Below are 24,945 nucleotides of genomic sequence, written 5' to 3'. Positions count from 1 at the left end.
TTATATAACAGCAGTTCAGGACGTGACGGTGTGAATGTAGCAGGTGCTCAGCCTGTAGCGAGAGAACGCTGGCTGTTTGGTCCCATCATAATTCTTTTAATACTTATTTTAGACCTTTGATTTTACGTGTCAATTACAATCTCTATCATGGAGCCCTGCAACAGCGCTGCTGCTGAGAATCACGGCTCATGTTTGAAAGGATGTGACAGCACAACGCCCCGACCTCTGCACACTTACCAACAATGCAGCATCACCCCCTCCGGCTCACCCCCCCACCACCACTAGGCTCAAACACAGTTGGCCTTTTCAACCCTTTTAACATCAGCCTTGAATATTATTGATAGCACCTTGTGTGTATCACAGCATCTGTAAGGAAAACGGAACACGATCGTCCTAAAATTAATGAGCCATATCCATCCCATTACATTTATGTGTTTAGTGGTGTTTTGGGCCTTCCTTTGGGACATTACGCATGCTCCTGTCTTTATATTTATAACCCAGGCTCTTTATTAGCGACGTAGCGGGGTGCTAACAGTTGGGAGGCAGCCTACGCTTTGATGGTGATGGCGGGCGGCCTCGGCACAGGCCAAATGTGAAGGGAGGATCAGCTGCCAGGCCAAGGGCCCCGTGGACGAGGGGAGGAGAGGGGGCGATCGCAGGAGGAGAATCAAAGCTGAGGAGAGAGAGAGAGGCATGTTTTCTTGCTTCAGAGTAACAGTATGAAAAGGTTGGAGGGAGTGAATCAGGACTGGCTCACAGCTCTCAGCCGGTTTGGCTCCGGGAGAAGCATGTCTTGTGATCAGCGAATGCTTGTCACACTTGCTGTATTTTAAGCCTCAGGAACTTGATGTGTGCGCCGCATGTGTGATTCAGCGTGCACATGTACTGTGTGTGTGTGTGTGTGTGTGTGTGTGTGTGTGTGTGTTTGAGGATGAGTTTAATTTAGTGGAGAACTCGAGAGAAAAGAAAGTATCTGAAAGTCACTGCCATTTTGGTGACATATCAAGCGTGTTCTGTTTAAATATGTATGAATTAGCCTAAATAAATGGAACAAAGAGGATGTACAAGTGAGGGGAACAGTATTAGCGTGGCTGGCAAAAACTTTGCATTGACCTTTGACCTGAGGCTGGGGTCAGGCCACTGCATGGCTTTGAGCCATGCTTATATTATTTACATTGCTGTCTCCGGTTTTCATCCCCTGCCGTCCGCTCGCGTTGTAATTAATCAGCACGTAATCAGCCCTCATTGTCGTGTCACCGTATGAAAAAGCACACGTGCAAATAAAAAAATGAGTAATCACTGAACTCCATTTAGTGTCCTGGCTCATTGTCACACTGTCAAAGCCTACTGGGTTGGTAGAAATTAAATTTCACTGGACAAAGAGTGCAGTGCAGCAGAGGCTGATAATAGGGAAGCTTGAATGTGCGTGGGAAGACGGGCCAGCGTCACCTCACCGTCCTGTGCCGCCCCAAAGCGGTTTCCAGCGGGTTTGGAGGTGGGGCTGCTGGAGCTGCCATCGGATTGTCTCAGCTTATCCTGGCTCGCGTGGAGGAATCATCCTGAAAGCCTTTTAGGAAATGGACCCTGGCTTTGCGCAAAGCCAATTGACGCTGGCTCCCCAGATCGGCGTCTGTCCAAACAGAGTTGAAGTGGCCCATGAGCGTGCTTTTATTTTGGCTATTGTGCGATGCCTTTGGCTCTCGATTCCTTGCCCACACGCATCCACACACATCGATGCAAGTTACACATTCTTTTCACTTTAAGCCACAAAACAAGCAAGATAGACGTGTTTATGCATGTGTGGGTGTTCAACCAAACACACAGAGAAAAACCTGCATAATCACACAAGCAGAGTAGTGTAATTATGCAACACACACACACGCAAACCAGCGTAATTACATGCAGCCACATTCAGTAGATACACCCACACTGCTGCACAGTACACACACAAGAACTGCTGATCAACTGCATGACCTTCTCTCTAACAATGTTAATGTCACCACCTGGGGGAGGGAGGTGGGGGGTGGTGGTTGGGAGTGTGATGGAATGACGGGAGGAAAGAAGAAGGAAGACATTTTGGAATGGGAGAGCATGATAAGCATGTCGTGTCCACCGCCCCTTTGCCTGTAGCCTCTTTTATCCCTCCTACCTTGTCAAACATCCCACATACGGTATGCACACACACACACACACACACACACACACACACACACACACACACACACACACACACACACACACACACACACACACACACTCTAAATGTTAGGTTACAACCTACGGTGATGCACTTGGATCTCGTGGCATGAGGTGGTGTGTGTGTGTGTGTGTGTGTGTGTGTGTGTGTGTGTGTGTGTGTGTGTGTGTGTGTGTGTGAGGCCCATGGCTTGCCGCTGACAGGATCCAGTTACGCCAAATGTCACACTCCCAAAAAAGGATTCACCCCCCACTGAGAAAATGAAGTCAAGACCTTCCCTCACTCTGTCTCCTGCTCCTCTCCAGCCGGCTTCACCTTGTCCCTCCATCACTCTCCTCCCCCACCTTCATCTTCCCCTTCCACTCAGACCCCCTCTCACTTATCCGCTTCTATCCTCTTTTCCGCTCCCTTGAACTATCTGTGCTTCACACACACACACACACACACACACACACACACACACACACACACACACACACACACACACACACACACACACACACACACACACTCAACTTGGTTTGCAGTCCTCAGCATTTTCCGAATAAAGTCCCCTTTAACTGGCTGGTTTTAGCAGATAATTAGTCCTCACCTTGGGAGAGGAGGAAACGGCAATGAGAAGAAAAAGGGAATTAAAGGGCGAGAAAAAAGGGTGATTTGGGCGAATCGATAGGGGGTGAGGCAGAGGGAGGAGAGAGTGGTGACAATGAGCGAGGGGGGAGAGTGTGCAGGGCGCGAGGGCAGGTGAAGCCGTCAGAGGCTGTCGCAGACTGTCGTTGTTTGTGCTTCAGCTGCCTCGGTGTTTAATTGTGCTCCGAAAACAGGAATACAGATGAAAGAGGCGGCGGAGGGAGGAGGCACGACGCATTAACGTCACTTCTCGCTATAGATGTGGTTCTTGAGCAGCGTTTTAATTTGATGTCAGCATGCAAAGAGTGCAAACAGTCAGAAAAACAACTCATTCTTTTTTGGTTCTTGGAAGTAGACGACAGACTGCCTTAGCAACAGACTCTTCCTTAAAAATGAAATTGAGGAGAGGGGGGTGTGTGGTTTTATTTTTAGAAGGTGTGAACAGGGGTTGGGGCGTGGGGGGGAAGGGGGGGGGGGGGTTGTAAGATTGTAAACGTCTCTGATGTGTGCAGTCTGTACAGCCTTATTCCTGATAATGGAACTAGCTACGCCGTCTGTCAGGGCCTATTTACACACAAATGAAGTGGCGAGTAGCGCGCGCCCAGCGGAGCTGCTAGCCCCCATCTCAGCTGTCAAAACGGGTTAGTGGCTACAAGTGGAACGCAACGATCCCCGGGATCAAACCGCCGTCGTCCGCTCAAACCTAATAGCTTCGTTCTCGGACACGGGGCATCTCTTTCGCCTTGCTAGGTTCCTTTTTTTTTCTTTTGTGAAGTAATAGACTCCTCACACAAATTGGGGATGCAGTGTTTTACTCGTCCTCCGTGGGGCGGAGGCGTTTGGAGTAATGGGAATGAAGCAGACCATAACTACAGCTGAATAAATCTTCCTAGTGTAGCTTGGCACGCGCGGCGTGTTGGAGCTCTGTAAAATGTTGTTTGATAGGAGTTTTGAACTGTTCAGGATTTCTTACCCACCCCCCCGCGCGCTTCGCCTCGCTTTCGTTCCGCGCTGCAGCGGTTGCAATCAATCAGTGTGTAATCAGACGTCTTGCTGGAGCTGCCAGGTAATCCTGGCTATCGGCGCGCGTGCGCTCCCGACAGCTGGCACTGCGGCCGGGCTGCCTGTCTGGGCGAGTGGATGGCGCCACAGAGATATTCTCTCTCCACAGCGGATAAAGGCGTACGGAATGATCTGATAGCTGTTGAAATTGTCAAGTGGGATTTTGAAAATGAGCGGAGGCATTCCAGTGCAGTTGCCCGAATGTGTGAACCAGCTTGAATTAATTTTAAACTGTCCTCTCATCCCTTTCTCTTGTAGACCTGCCTAGAATTGGAGCGTTATCTGCAGACGGAGCCCAAGCGTCTGTCTGAACTATTCGACCAGGACCTGGATGGTCTCCTAACTCCGGCCTACTTAAAGGAGGACGGCGACGAAGAGCTGGCCGACACCCTGCTCCCCAGTCGGCCCGGCGTCCCCGAACCTCCCAGCCCCCCTCCAGTGATCCTCTGCCCTGCACGGAAGAACATACCCTCCAGCGGTGCCACAAAAAGGGACCTCAAGCCCAAAGGCCAGGGACTGGAGACTGTAGAAGGCGCCGAGGGGGTCCACCAGGCCCAGCTGAGCGCCGTCACCTCCCTGACGCCCCCGTCGTCGCCAGAACTGGGCCGGCACCTCATCAAGTCCAACCAGACGCTGACGGCCTCGGCCGACGGGACGCTCACCCTGAAGCTGGTCGCCAGGAAGGTGGGGCTCAGCGCCGCGCGGCTGGTGGCGGCGCACGCGCTCCCCGTGCAGGTGAAGGACGAGGACGAGGGTGCTGCGTGCGTGATAGGGGTCGGGGAGCTGCCGGAGAACAAGAAGAGGATTCACCGCTGTCAGTTCAACGGCTGCAGGAAGGTGTACACCAAGAGCTCCCACCTAAAAGCTCATCAGAGAACGCACACAGGTAGGAATTAGTCAGAGGCCTGGGGGAGTTTGTGGAGGTTGGGTTGGGTGAAATCAGCAATTTTTTCATCAGATTAGATCAGAATTATGTTTTAATTATGTTCCAATTTGGTTCAGTTAATATACGAACACCTGTTAGCACCTGCTTATGTTCTGCTTATTGGCTCACAGATTATGATGCATGACGGTTAAACTGGACTCATTTTGTATTTGTTTCACTACTACGGTCCACGGTCCAAGATTCTTACGTAACCTTTTGATTGAGAGACTGTAACTGAGGCAAATCCACCCACATCACATTCGCAAAATTGGCATATGACAAGAAACATTAAGAGTGACGACTCGGTAATCGAGGGAATGGGATTAAACCCCGGTCCCCTCGGTGCCATATGGAAACATCACCGTGCACCGTCAGATGAAAGTACGACGATTTCAGGAAAATCCATTTCTTTCACCTGACGCTTTCTACTTCCCACACATCTTTACGCCGAACCAGGACAGGCCCTTCTTGTCAAGGTTCCACTCAAGAAGGAAGAGGGGGAGAAGGGGGGAGGGTTCAGGAACTATAACTCCTCCGCTCTTCCATCTCAATCCTAAACCACTCAGACCCTTGTCAGAGAGCTGTCCTCCGTCTGAGTAACTGCACAGTGATGGATGGATTGACCTGGATAGGCTGCCATTTCCCCGGTATATTTCAGGCCTTCTTGTCCTCTGTGCGTTCTATAAGTCTAGGTCAGTGGTTCTCAGTCTGAGGGTAGAAACAGTCTGACTGTGTCATTTGTCAGCGGCAGGTTTTAGGATCATTTCAACACACACAAAAATAGATTCAGTTGTGACAGTGTGTTTTAATCATGGGGGGAGGTCATGAGAGATGCCCTCGGTGGATCTATTTCAATAGTAATGAAGGGGAAACGAAAAAAAAGGATGAATTAGCAGCGTTCTAGGTTCTACTCACACTAAGCAAGGTGGCGGCTGAGAAGACAGATCTCTACCCCCCCTTTAAGAGAGGCGTTCAGGGGCATAATGAGATGAATCCTGACATCCGATAGGGCTGTGCTTGGAAAGCCTAGAACAACAAATTAAAATGTATGGCAGACCGCCGTCTGGACTCATGCTAATATACAGCTGTTTCTTTATGTGCCTCCAGCAGGATAGGTACAGCAAAGAGCATCCATCACGCCAAATGAAGTTAAAGCCGCGCAAATTAGATTTGTTTACTCCCCGCCGTCGAAACCCCTAAACTATTCGGTTGACAGATCACCAGCGCTGCAAAGACGCGGCACATGACCCGTCTTACCGGGCCTGGGTCGGAGCTGTAAATTTGAATACAGATTACTTATCAACTTTTGAGCGTTGACGATGATGTAAACGCTGCGTTTTTCCAGGTTCGCGCCGCCGACTTGGGAGCGGGGCAAAGGGCGCAGGCGTGCGGTAATTGATTTCCCGCGGTGTGGCATGTCTGAAGCCCCCTGTGATTTTAAACTTCGTGCCAAGCAGGCGGGCTAATAATCCATAGGACAGCACAGGGCCGAAGAGAAATACAAGCAGACGGTGACCAATGAGCCTCTAATCATTCTGCTGAAATGTCACAAAATCACATTCTCCTAAAGCAAGCCAACCCATTTTTTATGGTTTAATGCAGATAGTAAATAGCATAACAAATTTACATCTAAAAATGTAGACAGCCTATTTTATATTGAAATCTGTTAAAAGCCCTTTAAAGGATTCAGCAAATTGTTTCAAAATTGATGTGAGCATGGTTTAATAACATGTAATGTTACATACAGGACCATAAAGGAGTCATTTCCTAGAGGATCCCCTTCCCCCTTGAGCTTATCATTGTCACTTAAAGGTGCTTGGCATGAAAGCATCCACCCAAAGAACACCTACCTTGTTATTCAAACCGGGAAGGTAGAACGATAAAGGCGAGGTGTGGGATACGACAAAAGGAAACACAAAAGCCCGTGAAGAGACGAGGAGAGTGACACGAAGTGAGACAAAATATAGATGAGGATGGGAAGACGGGAACGGGGGAGGTACAGTAGGAGCGACCCTCGTCAGGAAGAGACAGCAGTGCCACGGGCTCCCTCATTCACTAAGCCATTATCCTGACAAGTTTAAAGATGTCATTACTCAAATCCTCTTTTTCTTAGTTGTTATTTCCATAAATTACTGACGGAGAAAAGGCTACGATTTAATCTGGAATTAGACAGGCTGAGTTGAAATGACAGTGCCCTGTAGAGCTTTTCGTGAATAGGCTTATGGCAGATAAGGAATGGTACAATTAGATTTTGGGCTCGGGTGAAGGAATGGGCACAACGCGAGGACTGCCGGGTTGTTCTGCCGTCTCTGTTCCTCCTCTTTTCCTCGTCTGCCTCGTCTTCCTCTGGTTCTGTCTAATCTTCCTTGCTCTCTCGTCCTGTACCAGTGTTTTCTTAACGTGTTCATAAGTAAGCCTCTCACATGCTCTTGTTTTATCACCGCTCTCTCTAAGGGCTGAGCAATTTGGGGAGAATTACAGCAATTTTTTTTCTGGCCAATGCAGAAGAACTGAGGTTTGTTATGTGATCGTCGAACAATAAAACAAGAATAGACCAAACTATACTATATATATTTATATATATTAGGTAAATCAGTAATCAATCTGATCAGTTAATCAGATTGTACTTTCACTTCACAGTTATCTATAAAATAAACTACAATATACATAATCTAAATGGCTCATGCACTTGTAAATTCTGCAATTTGCTCCCAGGTTGTAAAGATGTTAAATAGCTTGCTCATTATTACAGGGCCTTTCACTCACATTATTTCTCCATCATTTCCCATCATCCCTTTTTTTCTTTTTTTTTTGTTTTACCCGTGCTCTCTCCCTCCTGCTCGTCTGTACTACAGGTTGTGAGCGGGAGCCTATAAAACGTTCTCCAAGAGCTTCCTAATGACCTCTGAGGCCCCGGCCTCGACTCTGGCTAATGGACGGAATGCAATTAACTTCAACACTGGCACCTGAGAGGCTGGAGCTAGAACGCGCGTGTGGATGTATGTGTGTTTATGACGGCACTAGGAAGTAACAGATTACACCTAATGTGATTACAGAGACTCAGGAAATACCCATTTATTGAATTAGGAATGGAACGGAAGACGGTGCGGTTTATTTGATTACTCCCAAAAAATGAGGGGAGGGGGGATTTTAATTGCACATGTATTTTGTCTGAAGTTATCCAATCGTGTCAGCTCGTCTCATGAATGAATCTAAAATAAATAATGGTTTTCTGCAGAGCAGTACCGTCCACTCATCCTGACTTTGCAAAGGAGAAGAAATAATCCACTTAGCTTCATGATCTATATTATATGTTTTACAGGCAAAGTAATCCAAAAGTAAGAGAGCATAATCAGATTATACTGAGTTTGGGCTAATCTACTGGATTAGGTCACTGATTGCCATTTTAAACTGTCAATCAGTCCAATTGTATGTAATACAGTGGGCTAAAGTATCCTCCCTGGCCAGTGTGTGTTTGAGAAGGAAAGTATGTACCTGCTCCAGTTGCCTGTTTGGATGAGGGCATCTTGAGGGAGAGGAGTGTGGAGGAGGGGGGGGGGGGTCTGTTGCTAGGTTACGGGGGCAGCGTATCGTTGGAGGAGTCGGTAGCTGAGTGGTTATGTTCTGCTGCAGGCTCTGGTATCTGAGTGTCCACCCCCTCCCCACACCTTCCGCCTCTCCTCCCCCTCCACCTGCACCACCACCACAACCACCAGCACCACTTCCACTGCTACCCAAGCCCCGCCCCCTCCCTCGCTACTTCTTGCCCCTTACAGCTCTACGGTTACCGTTGCTAGGCAACTGCCTCCGTCCTCTGCCAGCTTGCTCGCTAATTGGCCGGTGGCATGGCGGCGTGCCGTTGCCAGATCCAGCCAGCTGCACTGACTACTGCCTCCTCGTGTTTCAGCATCCCCCTCCTCACACACATAGATATGCACCCCCCCACTCCCGTTGCTAGGCTACACATTCAGGCATCCCTGGCTCCTGGGAATTTCATTGGCCAGACCCGGATGGCCCAGACCTGCTGCTCTGGATGTTTCTGGGAAGTGAGGCAGTATGAAGAGATGGATGTAAACAACTGGGACGTGCAAGGAAGGAAGGGAATGAAACAAACACTTAAATTTCCACTCAGATATAAAACTGTTCATGAAAAATAAACACAAAATAATGCAAAATGAATTGATATAATAGTTTTTTTATGCCTAATAAAAACAAGCAAAACTAAAATTATGTTTTGGGGACAGAGTCACATTGTATTTTGTTTTCGATTTATGTTCATTAGGTTTACATTTTTCCATTTTCTGACTGCTGCCCAGAGGTCATTCCTCTCATCATTGCTGTGAATACACATCTGCTTCGGAGTCCAGTCGACTGTAACGTGGCTGCTGTCTATGCACATTTGATGTTGTATCATTTGTATTTTTTAGATTTGTTTCTTGTTTCGTGCACCTACAATTCAATGCAGCTGCTGTTAACTTGAACAGATCAGTTTCTCCAGATAATGGCATCAAACCACCGTCCCCTTCACTTCTGACTCACAGAGCCGTTGAGCCATTGATTGCTTCCCTTTTAAACATCACATTCATCAAATTAAGCCACTTTTTTGTGCCGCTCAAGCAGAGCTGGTCAGGGCTCCTGCATTGGGCCGCGAGCTGGCGGTCCAGATGGGATGTGACCGATGCAGGTGACGTCTTCCGAGCTGGACGCAGCTGGCAGTTTGTGGCTTCCTTTCCATTATGTCGTGTGTCTGGCCTAATTATCACTACTCCCTCCCCTGCAGGCGTTTCTGCAGCCTCCTCTGCCTTAATCCACTTCTGCAGCACTTCTCTCCTACTCCACTTTTTCCCTTTCCTGGTCTCATCTCACCTCCTCTACTCTCTGGCTCGCTCGCTCTCATCCACCTTGCCTTTAATCCCCCCCCCCCTTCTTCACCCTCACCCCTCTCCACTTCTTCTCTCGCTCCACTTCTCTCCACCCCTCTACTCCTCTTCTGCGCGTTCAGCAAGATCGGAGACCAGTGGGAGCTCCTCCATCTCGGTGTTAAACATCGCTCCTCACTCTCTTTCCAGCCCCGAAAAACAAAGTGAACCGAAGCAGATGTATTTTTACCAGTGAGAGCTAAACAGACTGCAAACTGCAATTGCAATTTACAGGCTGTAACCTCTGTATAAACCTTCAGTTTGCAACACACCCTGTCAAACGTCAGCTTGAAGCCAGCAAATATTTGGATTCACGACTCCACACCGGCACCACGCAGCTGCTTTTTCCTTTTTTCCCCTTTGCATAGCCACAAAGGACAAACGCGTGTGTGTGATTGGTGGCTGCTGTGTGATGAAACAGGTGCTTATGCTGTTTTTATTTTTTATCCCCCAGGTGAGAAGCCGTACAAGTGCTCGTGGGAGGGTTGCGAGTGGCGATTTGCCCGGAGCGACGAGCTGACAAGGCACTACCGCAAACACACCGGCGCCAAACCCTTTAAGTGCAACCACTGTGACAGGTCTGTCAAAACACAACTCTCCCTCCCTTCCTCCGCTTTATATGTTTTTTCTTCCATTTTCCGAGGTTTATTTGAAGTAGTTCAACTCGCGCAGCGGGCCCCCGTTTCCCCCCATTGTGTTTTGCAACACAGTTGGGTTTAAGTGGAGAAGTGCTACAAGACGCTGGTAACACACCCAAAAGTGTTTGGTACTGACCCAGTTTGAAAGTGTGCTGGCAGGATTACTAATGTGCGCTCCTCTGCAACACGAGAGACCCAACTTTCTGGGTCTTTTATTGGGAATCCAAAGGGTGCTCGCTCTGCGCTACGCCTACATTAGGCGCCGCGCAGCATATTAATAGTGAATCCTCACACATGCTGATAGGTGGCCTTGATTTGGAGGCTGCTTTCACACTGAGACAAAGGTGTAAAATGGTTGTAGACCCTATTAGCACTACCACACATCACTGCTAAGGAATATTAATTTGTTTTGGGGCATCACTTTTTTATAAACCTCACTTTTTTTGCTCATAACTTATGACTCACTGAAGTTAATAATTCATAATGTAATGCAGCCATTATTCAGGGCGCTTTTTGGGTTGCCAGCTGTGACAAACTATTATTAACACTCAGGTGAAACTAAAGGACAATGGAGTATTTTGATTTGAATAATCTCTTCCTGTTTGGGTTTTACAAAGCAATACGTCCGTTTCACTCGAAGGTGCAAAGGTTTATGGCTTTTGTCACTTCTGCAGACCTGATCTGATGTGATTTGCCAGTGACTTAATTAGTGGCCTTGCCGTCTGTTTAATTATGAAGCATAGCAAAATGTTAATTTCCCCGAATCCTTTAAATGTGACCCGCTGACAGAATGATCAAGCGTTCCATGGCCGTTATTCACCGTGAAAAAAGATCAGCTTGACTCAGACATTAAAATCTGTCCTTCTATGTTAATTACACTCCTCTGTCTGTGATCTGGCCACGGCTGATGCCTCTGGGACTTAAGCAATATTGTCTGAGAGAGCAACCACAACAAGGAGGATTTTTAAGACGTTTACACTGCAAAAATAAGAGCACCTTGTAGTTTTTGTACTTCCACCTCACCAAACAGTTGGTGGAGGAGTTCTTGAAGATTGTATTGTGGTTGTTTTCTTCTTCTTTCTATTTCAATTAAAATAATAATATGGAAATAATTGGCAGTACTTTCGACGGTTTAGTTCACAATAGACTATGGCTCGTCTTTAAATATGTCGTCTCTTGAATCATGTATAGGTTCATTATGAGAGCACAAAAAGAAATCCCTCTTCACCTGAGGTACTTTAGCTTAGTGTGTGTGTGTGTGTGTGTGTGTGTGTGTGTGTGTGTGTGTGTGTGTGTGTGTGTGTGTGTGTGTGTGTGTGTGTGTGTGTGTGTGTGTGTGTGGCAGCGGAGGGCCGGGCAGTGTCAACTTAATCAGGTCTCAGCTGGACAGACTGTAAATACAGTATTACTCCCTCCTCTCACCCCCTGATTTCCCACCTCTCCTCACCACCAGACCCCCCTGCAGGCACATCCCTAATTTGGGCCCACCTCTGTCATGTGTCACAAGGCGCCCAGCCCCTCCAGCCCAACACACACACACACACACACACACACACACACACACACACACACACACACACACACACACACACGCACGCATAAATGCACCCTGCTGAGATGAAGGAAGAAGGGAAACAAGGGAGACAGAAAAGATGGGGTAGAAGATGGAGGACGGGGGATACGGGGGGAGTAGGAGGAGGAGACAGACCAACGGTGTGCCAGCTGGTGTCGTGCCCCCAAGTTGTGACTCATACTTTACCATCTGTCTCATCCAGACACACACACACACACACACACACACACACACACACACACACACACACACACACACACACACACAAACCCCCTTCTAAGACTCCTAAGCCAAGTAGCAGTCCCACACGTGTGCTTTGACACGCACACACACACTGAAACACACATGCACAGACACACACGTGCAGGCACATATGCAGGTGTCAGGTGTGACAGTAAGACGGATGACTGGTGGCTCCTCGTGGTGTAACTCCCTCTCTCGGCCAAACACTGATTCATCTAGACATCTTAGACAGTTGCTTCTGTCTCGGTGGATAGAGGCAATCTGAAAGTGGTGTCAAAAAAAATCAACTGTTGCAGAGAGAGAAGCAGTCGGGCGCCCAAACTGGGGCTTTTCTCAGTATTTGGATGCTTTTTACTTCACCAGATATAATGAATCCTTAATAATTTGCTTATCTCAAAGTGTGTTTGTACATTTCAAAATATAATTGAAGACCTCGAAGTCTATTTTGAAAATGAAACTTTAAGACGTTGCTTTCACCGCTTTGCTTGTAAAGGGTCTAAAGCACAGCGATTTGGGAGCGTTTCCTGCAAAGCATTATCAAATTGAATCATGTTAGCGAGCTCTGAAATAAACTCAGTCTCAAATACTCCTTAACATACAAATTACTATATGCAGCTTGCAATTACCTAAGAGAACACTCGTTTTTGCAAAGCGCTCCTCTCGGGGAAAAGCAAACAATGTTAAGAGCGGCGATGAAACAGCGCGTTGCACGTCCCACATCGACTGCGTCTGCAGCGTGTGCGCAGAATAAGCCCACCCCCGGCTGAAAGCAAACATTATGTCAATTTGTGGCAATCAAGTTGACGCAATCAAACATTTTTAAAGCCTTCGCGGAGACAACACAGGCCTGCGTGCTTCCGGGGCAATTTCACTTTTTCGGCGGCGCAGCAACGCCCCAGCGATTCTCGGAAGCCTGATTTTCAGATGAGAGGCTTTGATTCATCTAATTTAGCTATGTTTTACAGCACATGTTTTGTGTGCAGCCCCCCCCCCCCTCTCTACAGGGTTTCAACAGATCCATCTGCAGGCTCTCTAGTTATTCATGGTGCAGCTGAAGTCATTAGGAGTGCTGCTGAAAATGCTGATTATGAATTAGTTACACATATACTAATTACGTGTGCATTAGTGGCTCAGCACTCACTAGCTAACAGCAACATTTAGCTCGATCGACAAAACAAACTACTTTTCCCCTCCCTTCGCACCGCTAACACGCTAACAAGCCGCTCTCTGTTTGGTTGCAGGTGTTTCTCGCGGTCGGATCACTTGGCGCTACACATGAAGAGGCACATCTGAGGAATTCGTGAGAGGTCAGCGAGAGCGCAAGATAAGGGAAGGGAACGGAGGCGGGGTGGAGGAACCAGGGGTAAACATCATCTGAAGGAAAATCTAAACGCTGTGGATGTGGGAGAGCGGCACGGGAACGGCGGATTTGGCCGCCGCGGACTGGACTCACTACAGACTACAGGTTGATCCACGGATCCGCTGTCAAACGCCCTCACCTCACGGAGGCCTCTCCCACGGCCGCCGCGTGGACGATCGGGACGCTCCTTCCCACCCGGAAGCGGTGGAACGTGCGCCTGTAGTCGGAAGCTCTCTGTTTTACTTGTTCTTACGGCCTCTGCTAATCATCCGTTGGTGGGGGGATAAAAAAACAAAAAAAAACGTCAGCCCTGGACATGCAGCAGTGCTCTACGCACCAAACCGGACCAGTTGTACAGTCATTTTGCCGCCAACAGCAGAGCGGCTGTGTGTATATTCAAAGTTGGCTCTCCTCGGGACACGCCCCGCGCTGAGGAGAACTGCTCGTTTCCAGCAGGAGCCACAACCTCACAGGACAAGCGAAGAAGCTGGGCTTTCACTCTCTCAAACATGCCACAGCCTTTACAAATCACCAAAGGGTTTATTATCTTATATATTGGACAGACAATAATTTGACAATTTTTCATCTGACTTGTGTCACATCTGCTAACAGGATCCATTTATAAATCCTTCTGGTTTGATGACATCGGCGCACTTGTCTGAATGAATGGCTAGATTGGATTTCCCCACCACTTGAAGGTGGGAGTCCTCCGCACTGATGTGCTATGAAGACTGATTGAGGTCATCCGGAGGGCTGACTTGCTTTATGAACGTCATCCGCTGAGGGTAACAACCAGACGAGGCTAACTAATCTACTCTGGGAAAGACTGTTCATCTCCTAGAATGTCAACTGCGACGGAGCATCCGGAGATGCTGGACGAGTCAGAGGAGGCGTTCCTCCCCTGGATTTTTGGTTCTACAACACAATGTAGAGTCAGAAACTGCTGCACAATTGACTCTTTGCAAACTTTTTTTGTAAAAATGCCCTAATGTCTTTTGGAACTCACTAAGCAGTGACTTTTCATTAGAGACAGCCAAATGCACAAGTCCGAGCAGCTCCCTAGCTGATCAATAAACACACTGAACGCAAACAAGGTCACTATGTATGTACTGTAAAGGCTATATTGTTTCTAAGAAAAGATTCTCCTATTTGTTGAACAAACACGATTGAAAAAGATCATTTTGAGAAACGTGTCAGAAATGGATGCAGCCAAAAAAAAAAACTAAAACACAAGAGTCTACTGTAGATGCCTGAGATGATCTCTTTGGTCTTTGAGAGTGATTGGCACCTGACTAGCCACTGGGTCGAGGAGGTCCTGTGCGGTTCACGCCACCCGCTCCTAATCCGACCCTATGCACACTGCGGAGCGTCTCCGCAGGTTACTGGATATGAACAGACTTGTAGGACGACACAAATTCGCGCAGTTGGGTCTCAGATCCATGTCACTGTACCCAACATGACTATAACAACACTTACAGTTAATGTGGTTAAACAATTTTGCCAAACTTGGGTTCAGACTTATAAGTAGCCAGCCACAGCTGATGCCACTTCCCACTTTAACCGTCGTGTTCGACCAGCAGGAGGCCACAAGTGCAGGCGTCCAGTGGGTCGCTGAAGTGTGTGGGGGGGTGGGGACGGATCTGCTCAGTCAGCAATGATAACTGCCCCATCAGCTTGTGAAGCTGCAGTGGAGTGAAACCCACGAGCGCACAGACTCGTAGGAGCAACGTGAAGAAAAAAAAAAAAAAAAAGAAAAAAAGTGGAATTAACATTTGTCCTTGGACGGCACATAAAAATCCATTATGCTAAAAGTGTCACACGTGTCAAAAAAGGCAGCTTGGGTAAAAATAAAAAGTGATTACTGTAATAGCAACAATTAAATCTAAGTATTTATTCCAGTTTCACAAGACATGTTAGAGGGAAACGGTGCAGCCTGATGTGAGAGCGGGAGACACGACATTGATTCCATTCAGTTTGCCAGAGGAGCATTTCGATTTCGGGTGTGAATGCAGCCCGGCTCAATCATATCCAGGCTTGATCTGTCTGCAGCTCTGGAAATAGATCCGAAACGACTCCCGCTGCGCATAAATACTGCGACCGTGTCTCTTTTAAATGTGCAAACAAGCCGGACGGCCCCGTTCGCGTTCCACGTGTAGGCGACAGGCCCCTGAACGCACCGGCCGGAGGGCGGAACCGCAACAGGAAGCGGCAGATACACGTTTTAACTCCGAGCGACGGTTCAAGTCGCATCGTCCAATGGCAGCTCTACTCGCGCGTGTCAGTGTTTTCGACAGGACGCGCTCCCGGTGAAGTGAGTTTGTTGCGAATGCGTGGCAGTGTGCGTGAGGTTTTCGTTTGCGTCCCCGCGCTCATCACACGCGACCGAGGGATTCGGACCCGAAGCACCCGACGTGTCGTCGTCTTTTCATGTTCACCCAGACGTCAAAGGAACAATTACGGCGCGCTTTTCAAATCTGGCGCCGGAGCAGTTCCCCCTCGCGCGTGCACTCGGAAACTGGGATTTCCAACGTGAATGTGTTTCCTGGAAAAAGATTGTTTCATGTCGTCTCCGAGGATGCAGTTCGGTTTCGTGTCATCTTAATGAATGACTGTCAAAACTGCCGTGCCTGTGGGTTCTTTGTCTGTTTGTATTTGCACTCTGACTTTTTTTGGGGAAAAAAAATCACTTGCATATCTGCTTTTTCCTGTCTGCTTGTACACACACAAACACACACACACACACACACACACACACACACCTGATCAAGCCTGTATAGTAGCCGTTTTTTAACACACACACACACACACACACACACACATGCTGCATCGATTCACACGCAGACACTCTACAGACGTTCATTCATTCAGCTCATATGCACAAGCGCGTCCTCAAACCCCGCCGTCACACACCAAACACCTGAGCGTACTCACAAACGCACGCACACACACACATACACGGGCGCAGCCATTCTTCGCTCTCCTTGTATGTTTTTTCACCGTTTTTTATTCCACCTCATGAGAGTCACAGATTCACTCTGCAGCTCTTGCTTGCAGCAGAGATGGGGGGTGCATTACTATGTGTGGCACCACCTCTGTTTCCACCACGTCTGAATTTCAAATCAAACGCACCCCCGTTTTTCTACCAGCATTCCCTCATCGCTGCCCCCCCTCTCTTTTCTCTTCCATTTTCTCAGATATGATCCCTTTCAACTCCTCTCCTCTGTCCGACTACACCCCCCCCCCCACACACACACACACCCACCTTCTTCCTCCGTTGTCTTTTCCCTTTTTTCTTTTTTCCTGTACAAAGTGTTTCAAATTTATCATTTGTATATTATGATGTATGGGTACGATAATGTTCTTTATTATGGAAAAATGAGAAAGATTTATTTTTGTTACCGGTTTGTTTCATAATTCCTTTTTTAAATTGGTATTGTAATATCTCTATGCAAGGAACTGTTCGGTGAATCGTTTTTATTTAAGAATGTAATTACGTGTAATAAATGGTAGAAGCAGTTTGGCATGGAGGACTCATGGTTCTTGGCTCGTCTGTTAATGGCGGTTTCATCCAGCAACAATATGCACCTAATCATCCATCTTCTCATAGAATATTTCCTGATTTCTTATCACATCTCAATCACAGGGCCATTCAGTCTGCTAATAATGAAATAATGAGCAGCCGGACTGCATTCACATACTTTTGCTTCTATTCTAGCTGGCCACACGCTCACGGGTTCAGGTTTGCTGCATTCTGCGAGTTCTATAGCAAAAACGGGCAGAGAAATTCATTTACAGCCTTCCTTTTCAGCTGTTTGCACCGCGCCACCCCTTGTTGAGTAGAAAAGAAAAGAAATCAGCTTTATCGCTCCTTTTGATCAGACGCAGGAAATGAGCCAGAATGCCTTCACTTTGCCCGGACGCACTCGCTCGTCGCCCCCCTCCGAGGGAGCTACGGCACGTTAATTACATCTGTTACCAACCAAGGTGATGACTTATCTGCTATTCCTGCCTTTTGACCATGACTAGCTGATAAAAGGGTAATCGAATAACTAATGGATAATTAGGGAGTAATTACACTCTGTTAAATGGCCCTACGCAGTGTATTAATTCTCCTTGGGTCTGGCAGTGAGAAACTCCCATAAGGTTTTTTGTTTCATTTAATGCGCCCTAATTGAAATAGGCACCCTCATCAAGAAGCTTACATGTATCTGTCGAACCTAATGCTCTTTTATCTGTAATTACAGACAGCCACATATTATCTACCTAACTACACCTACTATGTCAATCCCGGAGACACGTTCTGAAATTAGAAACGATGGAGTCGTTCCTCTGTAAAGGTCATGCGTCCCATGAGCGCTTCTCAATCGTCATTTTTGTTCCGTGTGACGGAAATGAGGCTGCGTGTGAGTCCACCGCGGAGCTTAACGGCCGTATTTATAAAGGTTAACGCGCACATTTGCAAATGTGACACTGTGCACTCTTAATATTAGTTTTCGTTAGCAGTAGCAACGTGCTGGAAAACAATCGGTGCCTGCCGCTAAATGCTGATGCTAACGCGGCAATGAGGCAATCATCAACACGGGGAGATCATGTATTTTCTATAAAGTATATTTAGCAGTTCATAACCTGAATGATGGCGTGCTGTCTTCTTCTATGATGTTTGTGGGAAAACCATATATCATCACCATCACGTTATTACCCGTTCTGACAGATGCTGGCGTAGCCGTCACACATTCAACGTCAGTAATTACTCCAACACCAGTTATGTGTTGTCCTACACATGAGAGGGTAGCTCCAGAATGACATTACGTATTAATGAGGATTAATTACAATATTATAAATCTCCTGTTTCAATGCTGGCTTGTTTGACTGGCACAAAAGAGAAGCCCTCGCTTCTCCTTTGAGAGTGAGCAGGATGGAAGCAGCAGGAGAGCCAGGTGAGAATGTTGACAGGCAGTTGTCAGCAGGGCAGATGAATCTCTACATTGGATTTACGAAGAAGCCAAAATTTCCTGAGTGGTTCACACACATATCACTGTAAAGGAAGTGATAAGGTTCTATGATTGTTAGTGGTTTATTTTAGATTCAGATGTTTCTTTTTTAGAGCAGTGGGATAATGTGGCTTGTGTATAAGACGCCAATGTTAAATGTTTTTGGTTTGGTCACAGTTCCAAATGCAGATGCCAGGAACCGATGACATGAAGCTTTCCTTGATAATTGATACATATACAGTAAATAACACACAAATGCAACGCTATGAAGGCAGAAGACAGAAACTCATTTTCTCATCATTTCACTTAAACCAATGACTCAATGTTTTGCTTGTGACCTTAAAGAAAAATTATTCTGTGGGAAAAAAGGTTGATGTGTTTTTCATTTTAACATTGTAGGATAGTTTCAGTTTGCATATGTGATTGACTTGTGCTTATTAAGTCACATCTTTTTCCTTGAGTCACAGCATTGGAATCTTAAAAATGGGAAAGATCAGGAAGTGATGTAATATAAAGCAATATAAGTTAGAAATATTTTAGGTTGCACAGCTGGGGTCAAAACCCAAACTCAGGCATCTGCAGGTTCCACGCCTACTGTACAATCCTTTATTCCTAATAGCATCTGACAGCTGGCGAGTAAAACACAATTCAGACCGTGTGGAACGGGGTGAATTTGTTATACAGCTAATTACACCGGGGATCCCAGGCAGAATAATCTGAATAATAGAAAAGTGCAGTTGATAAACACAGCAGTTGGATGCTTGGATCTGTGTACTCAGTAGCCCGTCATCCAGTCATCTGTGTCAAATGATGGTATCTATGTAAATCTTGTAGGACAACAAGATTAAAACATCCAATTATATTATCTTATATTGTCATAAACGTTGGTGTTTGGATTTAGGCTTTTAGTTAAGGCTCTTGACCTCCATCTTCTAAAACCTCTTTCAGTGCATGAGATGCTTTTATTTTGGGACATTTCTGGGTTATTTTACAACCGTGAATTCATTATAAAAGTAAGACTGAAGGTCCTAAAAGCTGACAGCTTGTGAAATGAACTTTTAAAAGGCAAAATTGAAACATTTAAAGACTTCTCAAATATGGTCTCATTCTTTGCGATGCTGTCAACCCACCTGGCCTTGAATCATCCACCGTCCCTGCTCCTCTATTCACCAGAACACCTGAGCACTTTTCATAAATGTTGCCTTTGTTTCATACACAGTACAGTGATTCAGCGGTAGCTTGTGCCGTCGGAGGAGGGCATAAACGGCGTGACGGCGCTGAATCGAAGCGACTGTAATGAAAGAAAGGCCGATTCTTGAGGCAAGGCAGCGATTCACTTAACTAGCAGAACATAAAGCCCCTTTTTCATGTGCTTGTGCAACAAAAGATTTCGCTAAGGGAGCTGCCAATGCCTGTGGGTGTCTTGTAGGCGTTTGGCAGCCTTATAGGGATGTTATTGTCACATCTGGCAACATGGAGATGCCAGCATTCTGGGAAGCAGCTACAAGTTTAAAGCCTTCCTCGGAATATCTTCTTCCTCGGCTCAACTCCTTAAAACCGATCGTCACAAAAGACCAGCGTTAACGTGAGATGCCAAGGCATTTCCTGCTGCAGTGCAAACACGGAGCAGCGTTTATTTAAAATGAGAAGAGACCTATTTACAGAGGACTGTGTGCGTGGATTCGTGGCTGGAGCATGCCAAGTGCTTGGGTACTTCCAATTGCAGGGAATATGTCAAGGTGGCCCTGGGTAATTAAAGCCTAATCATGCAGGTGGATTCAGAGAAGCGTCCTCATCAAGTTTTCATTAGTCTTCCTCCTTGTCATGCCCAGCAGCATCCCAACCCCCTTTAGGGATGCTCCAGTGGTCTGGTCCAAAATGTAGAGATGGAAAAATTAAACTATTCTATGTCCTTTTCTACTTTAATGTTGACTTATTAGACAGAAAGTGCCAGTACACTATTAAAGGAAGCGGGTTTGATTTTGGAACAATACAAATCCATTGTGACATGACGGATATTGATTTACAGAATTTCTTAGAGAAGAACACAAATTTGGGATTCAGTTAGAGACTAACATGAGCAGAATACCAGAATATAACAACACGCAGTGCTGAGCGTGTCTCTCTAAATTCAGATACTGTAGCGCTGTTGTTTTCGAGACGCGTTTAATTCACAAGCTGCTGCACGCGAAAGCGCTCAACCCCTGACACAACACTGTGCACATGTCCCAGATGTGTGAGAGCGCTCACATCTGAGTACCATCCCGTCCCATTCCAACTGGAGCGATGAACTGTACGTGAAGCTGAACTAGTTTCCTCCTCTCCGCAAGCTCCTTAGTGCTTTTATATTCGAATCAAAATACAGGCATGGTCTCGCGTTTGGAGACGCAGCGAGCAGCTGGGTAGACTGGTGGCCCCCCAGTTTAGAAAGAGAGAGAGGGAGAGATCAAGCCGCGGCGCGTGAGAGCACCTGGCTCTGCTATATGCTGCCTGTGTGACAGACAGCTCAGACACCTGGAAGCCCGGTGAGAGGCTGCAATGTAAAAGCCACCGCTGCTCTACAGGGCCATGTATTATGCAGGAAGCTCTCTCTCTCGCTCGCTCGCCCCCCCCTGTTCTGCGGTAAAAATAGATCAACAGACCTGAGCGTTCAGCTATTTTTCATGCCTCTCACTTTCACTTGGATCTCACCAGGTGCATCGGCTGCCGGCTCCCGCCTCGCGCTCCTTCTGCCTCGACGTCTCTGTACCCGCGCGCCGGTTCAATCGGGCGTGCGTTTGCGCGCGCCTCCCAGAGCGCGTGGAGGCGCACGTGTGTGTCGAAGCATGCGTACGAGTCAGCCGAGGTGAGGCGGGCGCAGCGGCTCGCCGCTATACTCGGCTTGAGATAAAAGCAGGACATTAGCCTCGCAGGGGAACCTGCCACGATGGCGGGAGGACGTGGTGGATCACATGAGGCCACTAGTCGCAGTCTGAGGATGAACTGCACTGTGTGGTTGTGCACCTCTGCATGCAGGACTGTAGGGGCTCCTGATGAAGCGGCAGCTTAGTATTGAGCAGGTTTCTGCTTTAAAGAGGTTCAACTAAATGATCCACATCTCTATAGTAAAAACATATGCACACACACTTCTACCTCAAATACTGTATCTCTTACACACTGAGCTGCTGTTACTTTCCAGGTTTCCAAATTGTGAAATTTCCCAAATGTTTTGTAAAAGAAAAAAGACCTCAGTTTGCTTGACTGTTAAGCTCTATGAAGCTTCATAGACAACAAAACAAACTAACACACACACACACACACACACACACACACACACACACACACACACACACACACACACACACACACACACACACACACACACACAGTACAGCAAAATACTACAAATGTCTTTCTTAAAAGTTAAGTAATGAGATTTATATATGATGATATATTATTATAATATGTAATTATTATATAATATGTATATGTAATTAAATAGTCAAAAAGTCAACAATGCAATAAAGTGAATGAAGTAAAAATTCCTAAGCTTATAATTGTATGCGTGTGTGAGTACAGTGTGCTTACTGCGAACACATGCGAGGTTCCCCTGTTGCCGAGTGCAAAGGCTCCCTGAAGACCATTGATCCATGTCTACGGCCACAGAGGTCTCCGGCTCCTCCCCGATTGCAATTCCACTGCTAATTAAACAGTCCTGCTTAACGAGTCCGCATCGATAACAAGGTTGGAGGGAAAGGTCACCCTATCACATCCACTTCAACTGGACACCGTCAATAATGAGCTGGCCTGGAAGGACAGGTACGCACACACACACACACACACACACACACACACACACACACACACACACACACACACACACACACACACACACACACACACACACACACACACACAGAGGTAATCATGCAAAAGATAAAGAAAGAGGCAATGCGTATGCTTCGTAATGAGAAACACAGATGAATCAGAATGTGCTGGTGCAGAACTGACTCCTTTGTGCCTGGCCAGTCTTACATAAGCTTTCAGAATTTGATTTGTTTGAAGCAGCCCTCCTGAGAGGGAGGGTTAGCACCAGCAGCAACTATAGACTTTATCTCCTCTTACTATTAGGTTACACACACACACACACACACACACACACACACACACACACACACGGCGCAGCTGATCCTGTGCTTGTTTCTTCACTTTTTGTTTCAGAGTTTTAGATTCAGCCATTTTAGGGATTGTTTGTGAAATGTTCTCATTACTGAAGCAGACTTTAAAACATTTGTGACAAACTCGTATTGTTGCCCTGTTTAAGCTCCAACAGTAGATACTGAATTTAATTGTCTCCCAGACTGTGTCTCAAACACTGACCAACTATTTAAGAAGTATTATATTTAAGAAATCTTGTTTTATCTTTAATGAAGCTTCTTTAACAAAGTTTTTCTATTAAAAAAACGGCAACTGCAGTATTTAAGCAAGCCTGTAATGTACACAGAGGAAACTGAAGCCAGTCACGCAAACTCACGACCTACATATACTATCTGGCCTTCTCATCATTTATCTTACAGCGGCAGAATCAGGATAGATTGGTTCAATTAGACTGGCCTTTAATGTAATCTGTTTAATCCATTTCTATCATCAAAGCCAATACCTACCTCTCTCCTCGGAGAGCGGGATTAGCCCTTCGAGTGCATTTCTGAGCGAGAGTCTGGGCTATAAAAGCGCAGCCTCGGAGTCGCTCAGATCGCCCCGATATTTGCTCTTTACAACCAGCCGCGGAGAAAGCCGGGGATCGCGACTGAAGTTTTAATGGGCGAAGATTTAAGATCATCATATCCTGGCAGAGATTGAAACGCCGGTTGGCACACAGCGAAACGCCTCCAGAAGACGACCTGGGACGTTACTCCTAATGTTTTTTTATCTTTTTTATAGGATTGTTATTTTCAGCTCGATGTATTAAAGCACACAGAATACAACGTAACAGTATTTCTATTGAAACTTGGCCTATAGTTTCACATTTGCCTAGTAGTGGTTAAACTGGTCTGAATGGAACGTTTCAGTGCTACCACACTTTGAATCAATCCACCCAGTCTGCACAGCATCGTGTTCATTTAACGTTCAGCAGGGTAAATGCTGTAATTGGTCCAACAACGACTACTAATACTGAACTGGCCTGAAAATAATACATTTACAAACATATCTGCAAAGTTTTTGCTTCACACAAACCAACGTCATCAGTTCAAGGATTTAATTCGTTTAAATAGGTGCATCAGCATTATCACATTCACAGGTGTTTTTCCCGTGGCGGGTGATATAATATTATCGTCATGAACACTCGCTCACTGTGGCAAATACTCCGGACATCATCTCCAGACGTCACACAGACCTAAGACAAGACATCTGTTTGATGTCTGCTTTCACACATGCAGCTCGGCCGTTTGATGTCCTGGCGCGTTCAGGGTCCCGGCGCACGTGTGAAAGTGGCTCCTCACATCATGATGCGTTTACAGCATATTTCCAACACATTCGGAAGTTGGAGTAAAGTCCCTTTAGGAGGTGGTGCAGCTGGTTAACAAAACCCCGGCCCTGTGGCTGTCCGTCTTTTTTCAGCCTCCATGTTACCCTTTTGAAAGATCGTGCGCGAGGACCGAGGGGGCTGTGAAACCTTTTCAAAAGCCGTGACAAAACTTGTCCCCTGAAAAACCACATGGCTGTCAGTGTGGCAACAAGGCTGTTTTCTAACTTCACGGATTTCAACCGGCGGCTACAATCTGCCTTTACCTGCTGAGATTTCTGCAGGGTAGTGGGATTTTCTTCTCAATACCCATCTATCCATCCCCCTTCCCTGCATGTCTCAGTACAAGCACCGTATGAGGAGAGGGGGAAAAAACATTGTGCAGGTATTTTCAACAGCTACTAAACATATATTAGGCCTAAATGTATTCTGCACACGCACACACACACACACACATACAGACAATCACAAGCACACACAGTAGCTATAAAATAACATGCCCCTATATTGACTTTTATCATTTTCCTTCCCCACAATTACCGACTTCTATAAATTCTTCAACCTGTTCAAGCAGCTCAAACAGTTTACAGTGTACAATCTAATATTTTTTTTACTGCTGGTGTGGATTACCTGTGTGATTGCCTTCTAGGAACATTCCCCATGCGGCATTAGCAGCGCTGCTCGTCACAGTCGATGAAAGCTCTCCCACAGCCCTTTCTCGCCATGTTGGGAATTCCTGCGAATATTGAAGCGTTACACGTGAGGCCGCTTGTCGGACTCCATCGACTTAATATTTTTAAATGGCTTCTGCGTGTGTGCTGAAGTAGGCGAGGACAGGGCCATAAGATGTGGCGGTGAAGGCTACGTGATGAATCGGTCACGTCTGGGTGGACACATGTACGGA

At 46.6% G+C, this 24,945-nt stretch overlaps 1 protein-coding gene and 1 long non-coding RNA gene across 3 annotated transcripts in view; one reads left to right on the top strand and one right to left on the bottom strand.

The window, feature by feature from the left end:
- The window catches only part of klf7a (Kruppel-like factor 7a), a 30,308-nt gene extending 13,245 nt beyond the window's left edge, over positions 1–17,063 (top strand). Inside the window, exons 1-4 of one of the 2 annotated variants that reach the window (XM_055505002.1) lie at positions 3,624–4,009; positions 4,148–4,775; positions 10,188–10,311; positions 13,429–17,063. In XM_055505002.1, coding sequence (XP_055360977.1) covers positions 3,968–4,009; positions 4,148–4,775; positions 10,188–10,311; positions 13,429–13,480 — 846 coding nt within the window. In that variant the 5' untranslated portion in view covers positions 3,624–3,967 and the 3' untranslated portion in view covers positions 13,481–17,063. Of the gene's footprint in view, positions 1–3,623; positions 4,010–4,147; positions 4,776–10,187; positions 10,312–13,428 lie in introns of those variants that run through there. The other variant, XM_029130923.3, reaches the window with a different exon arrangement.
- Positions 520–24,783, bottom strand: LOC121201829 (uncharacterized). Its single transcript, XR_005896976.2, has 4 exons — positions 24,672–24,783; positions 22,106–22,324; positions 1,455–1,630; positions 520–673 (listed from the first exon to the last, which is right to left on the bottom strand). It is a non-coding gene; the product is annotated as an uncharacterized LOC121201829 (long non-coding RNA).
- Positions 24,784–24,945: the final 162 nt, after the last annotated feature.

Source organism: Betta splendens, chromosome 2, assembly GCF_900634795.4.
Source record: "Betta splendens chromosome 2, fBetSpl5.4, whole genome shotgun sequence".
NCBI classification, from domain to species: domain Eukaryota; kingdom Metazoa; phylum Chordata; class Actinopteri; order Anabantiformes; family Osphronemidae; genus Betta; species Betta splendens.
The sequence above is the reverse complement of the archived record's forward strand: the minus strand, read 5'-3'. Positions and strand labels throughout refer to the sequence as shown.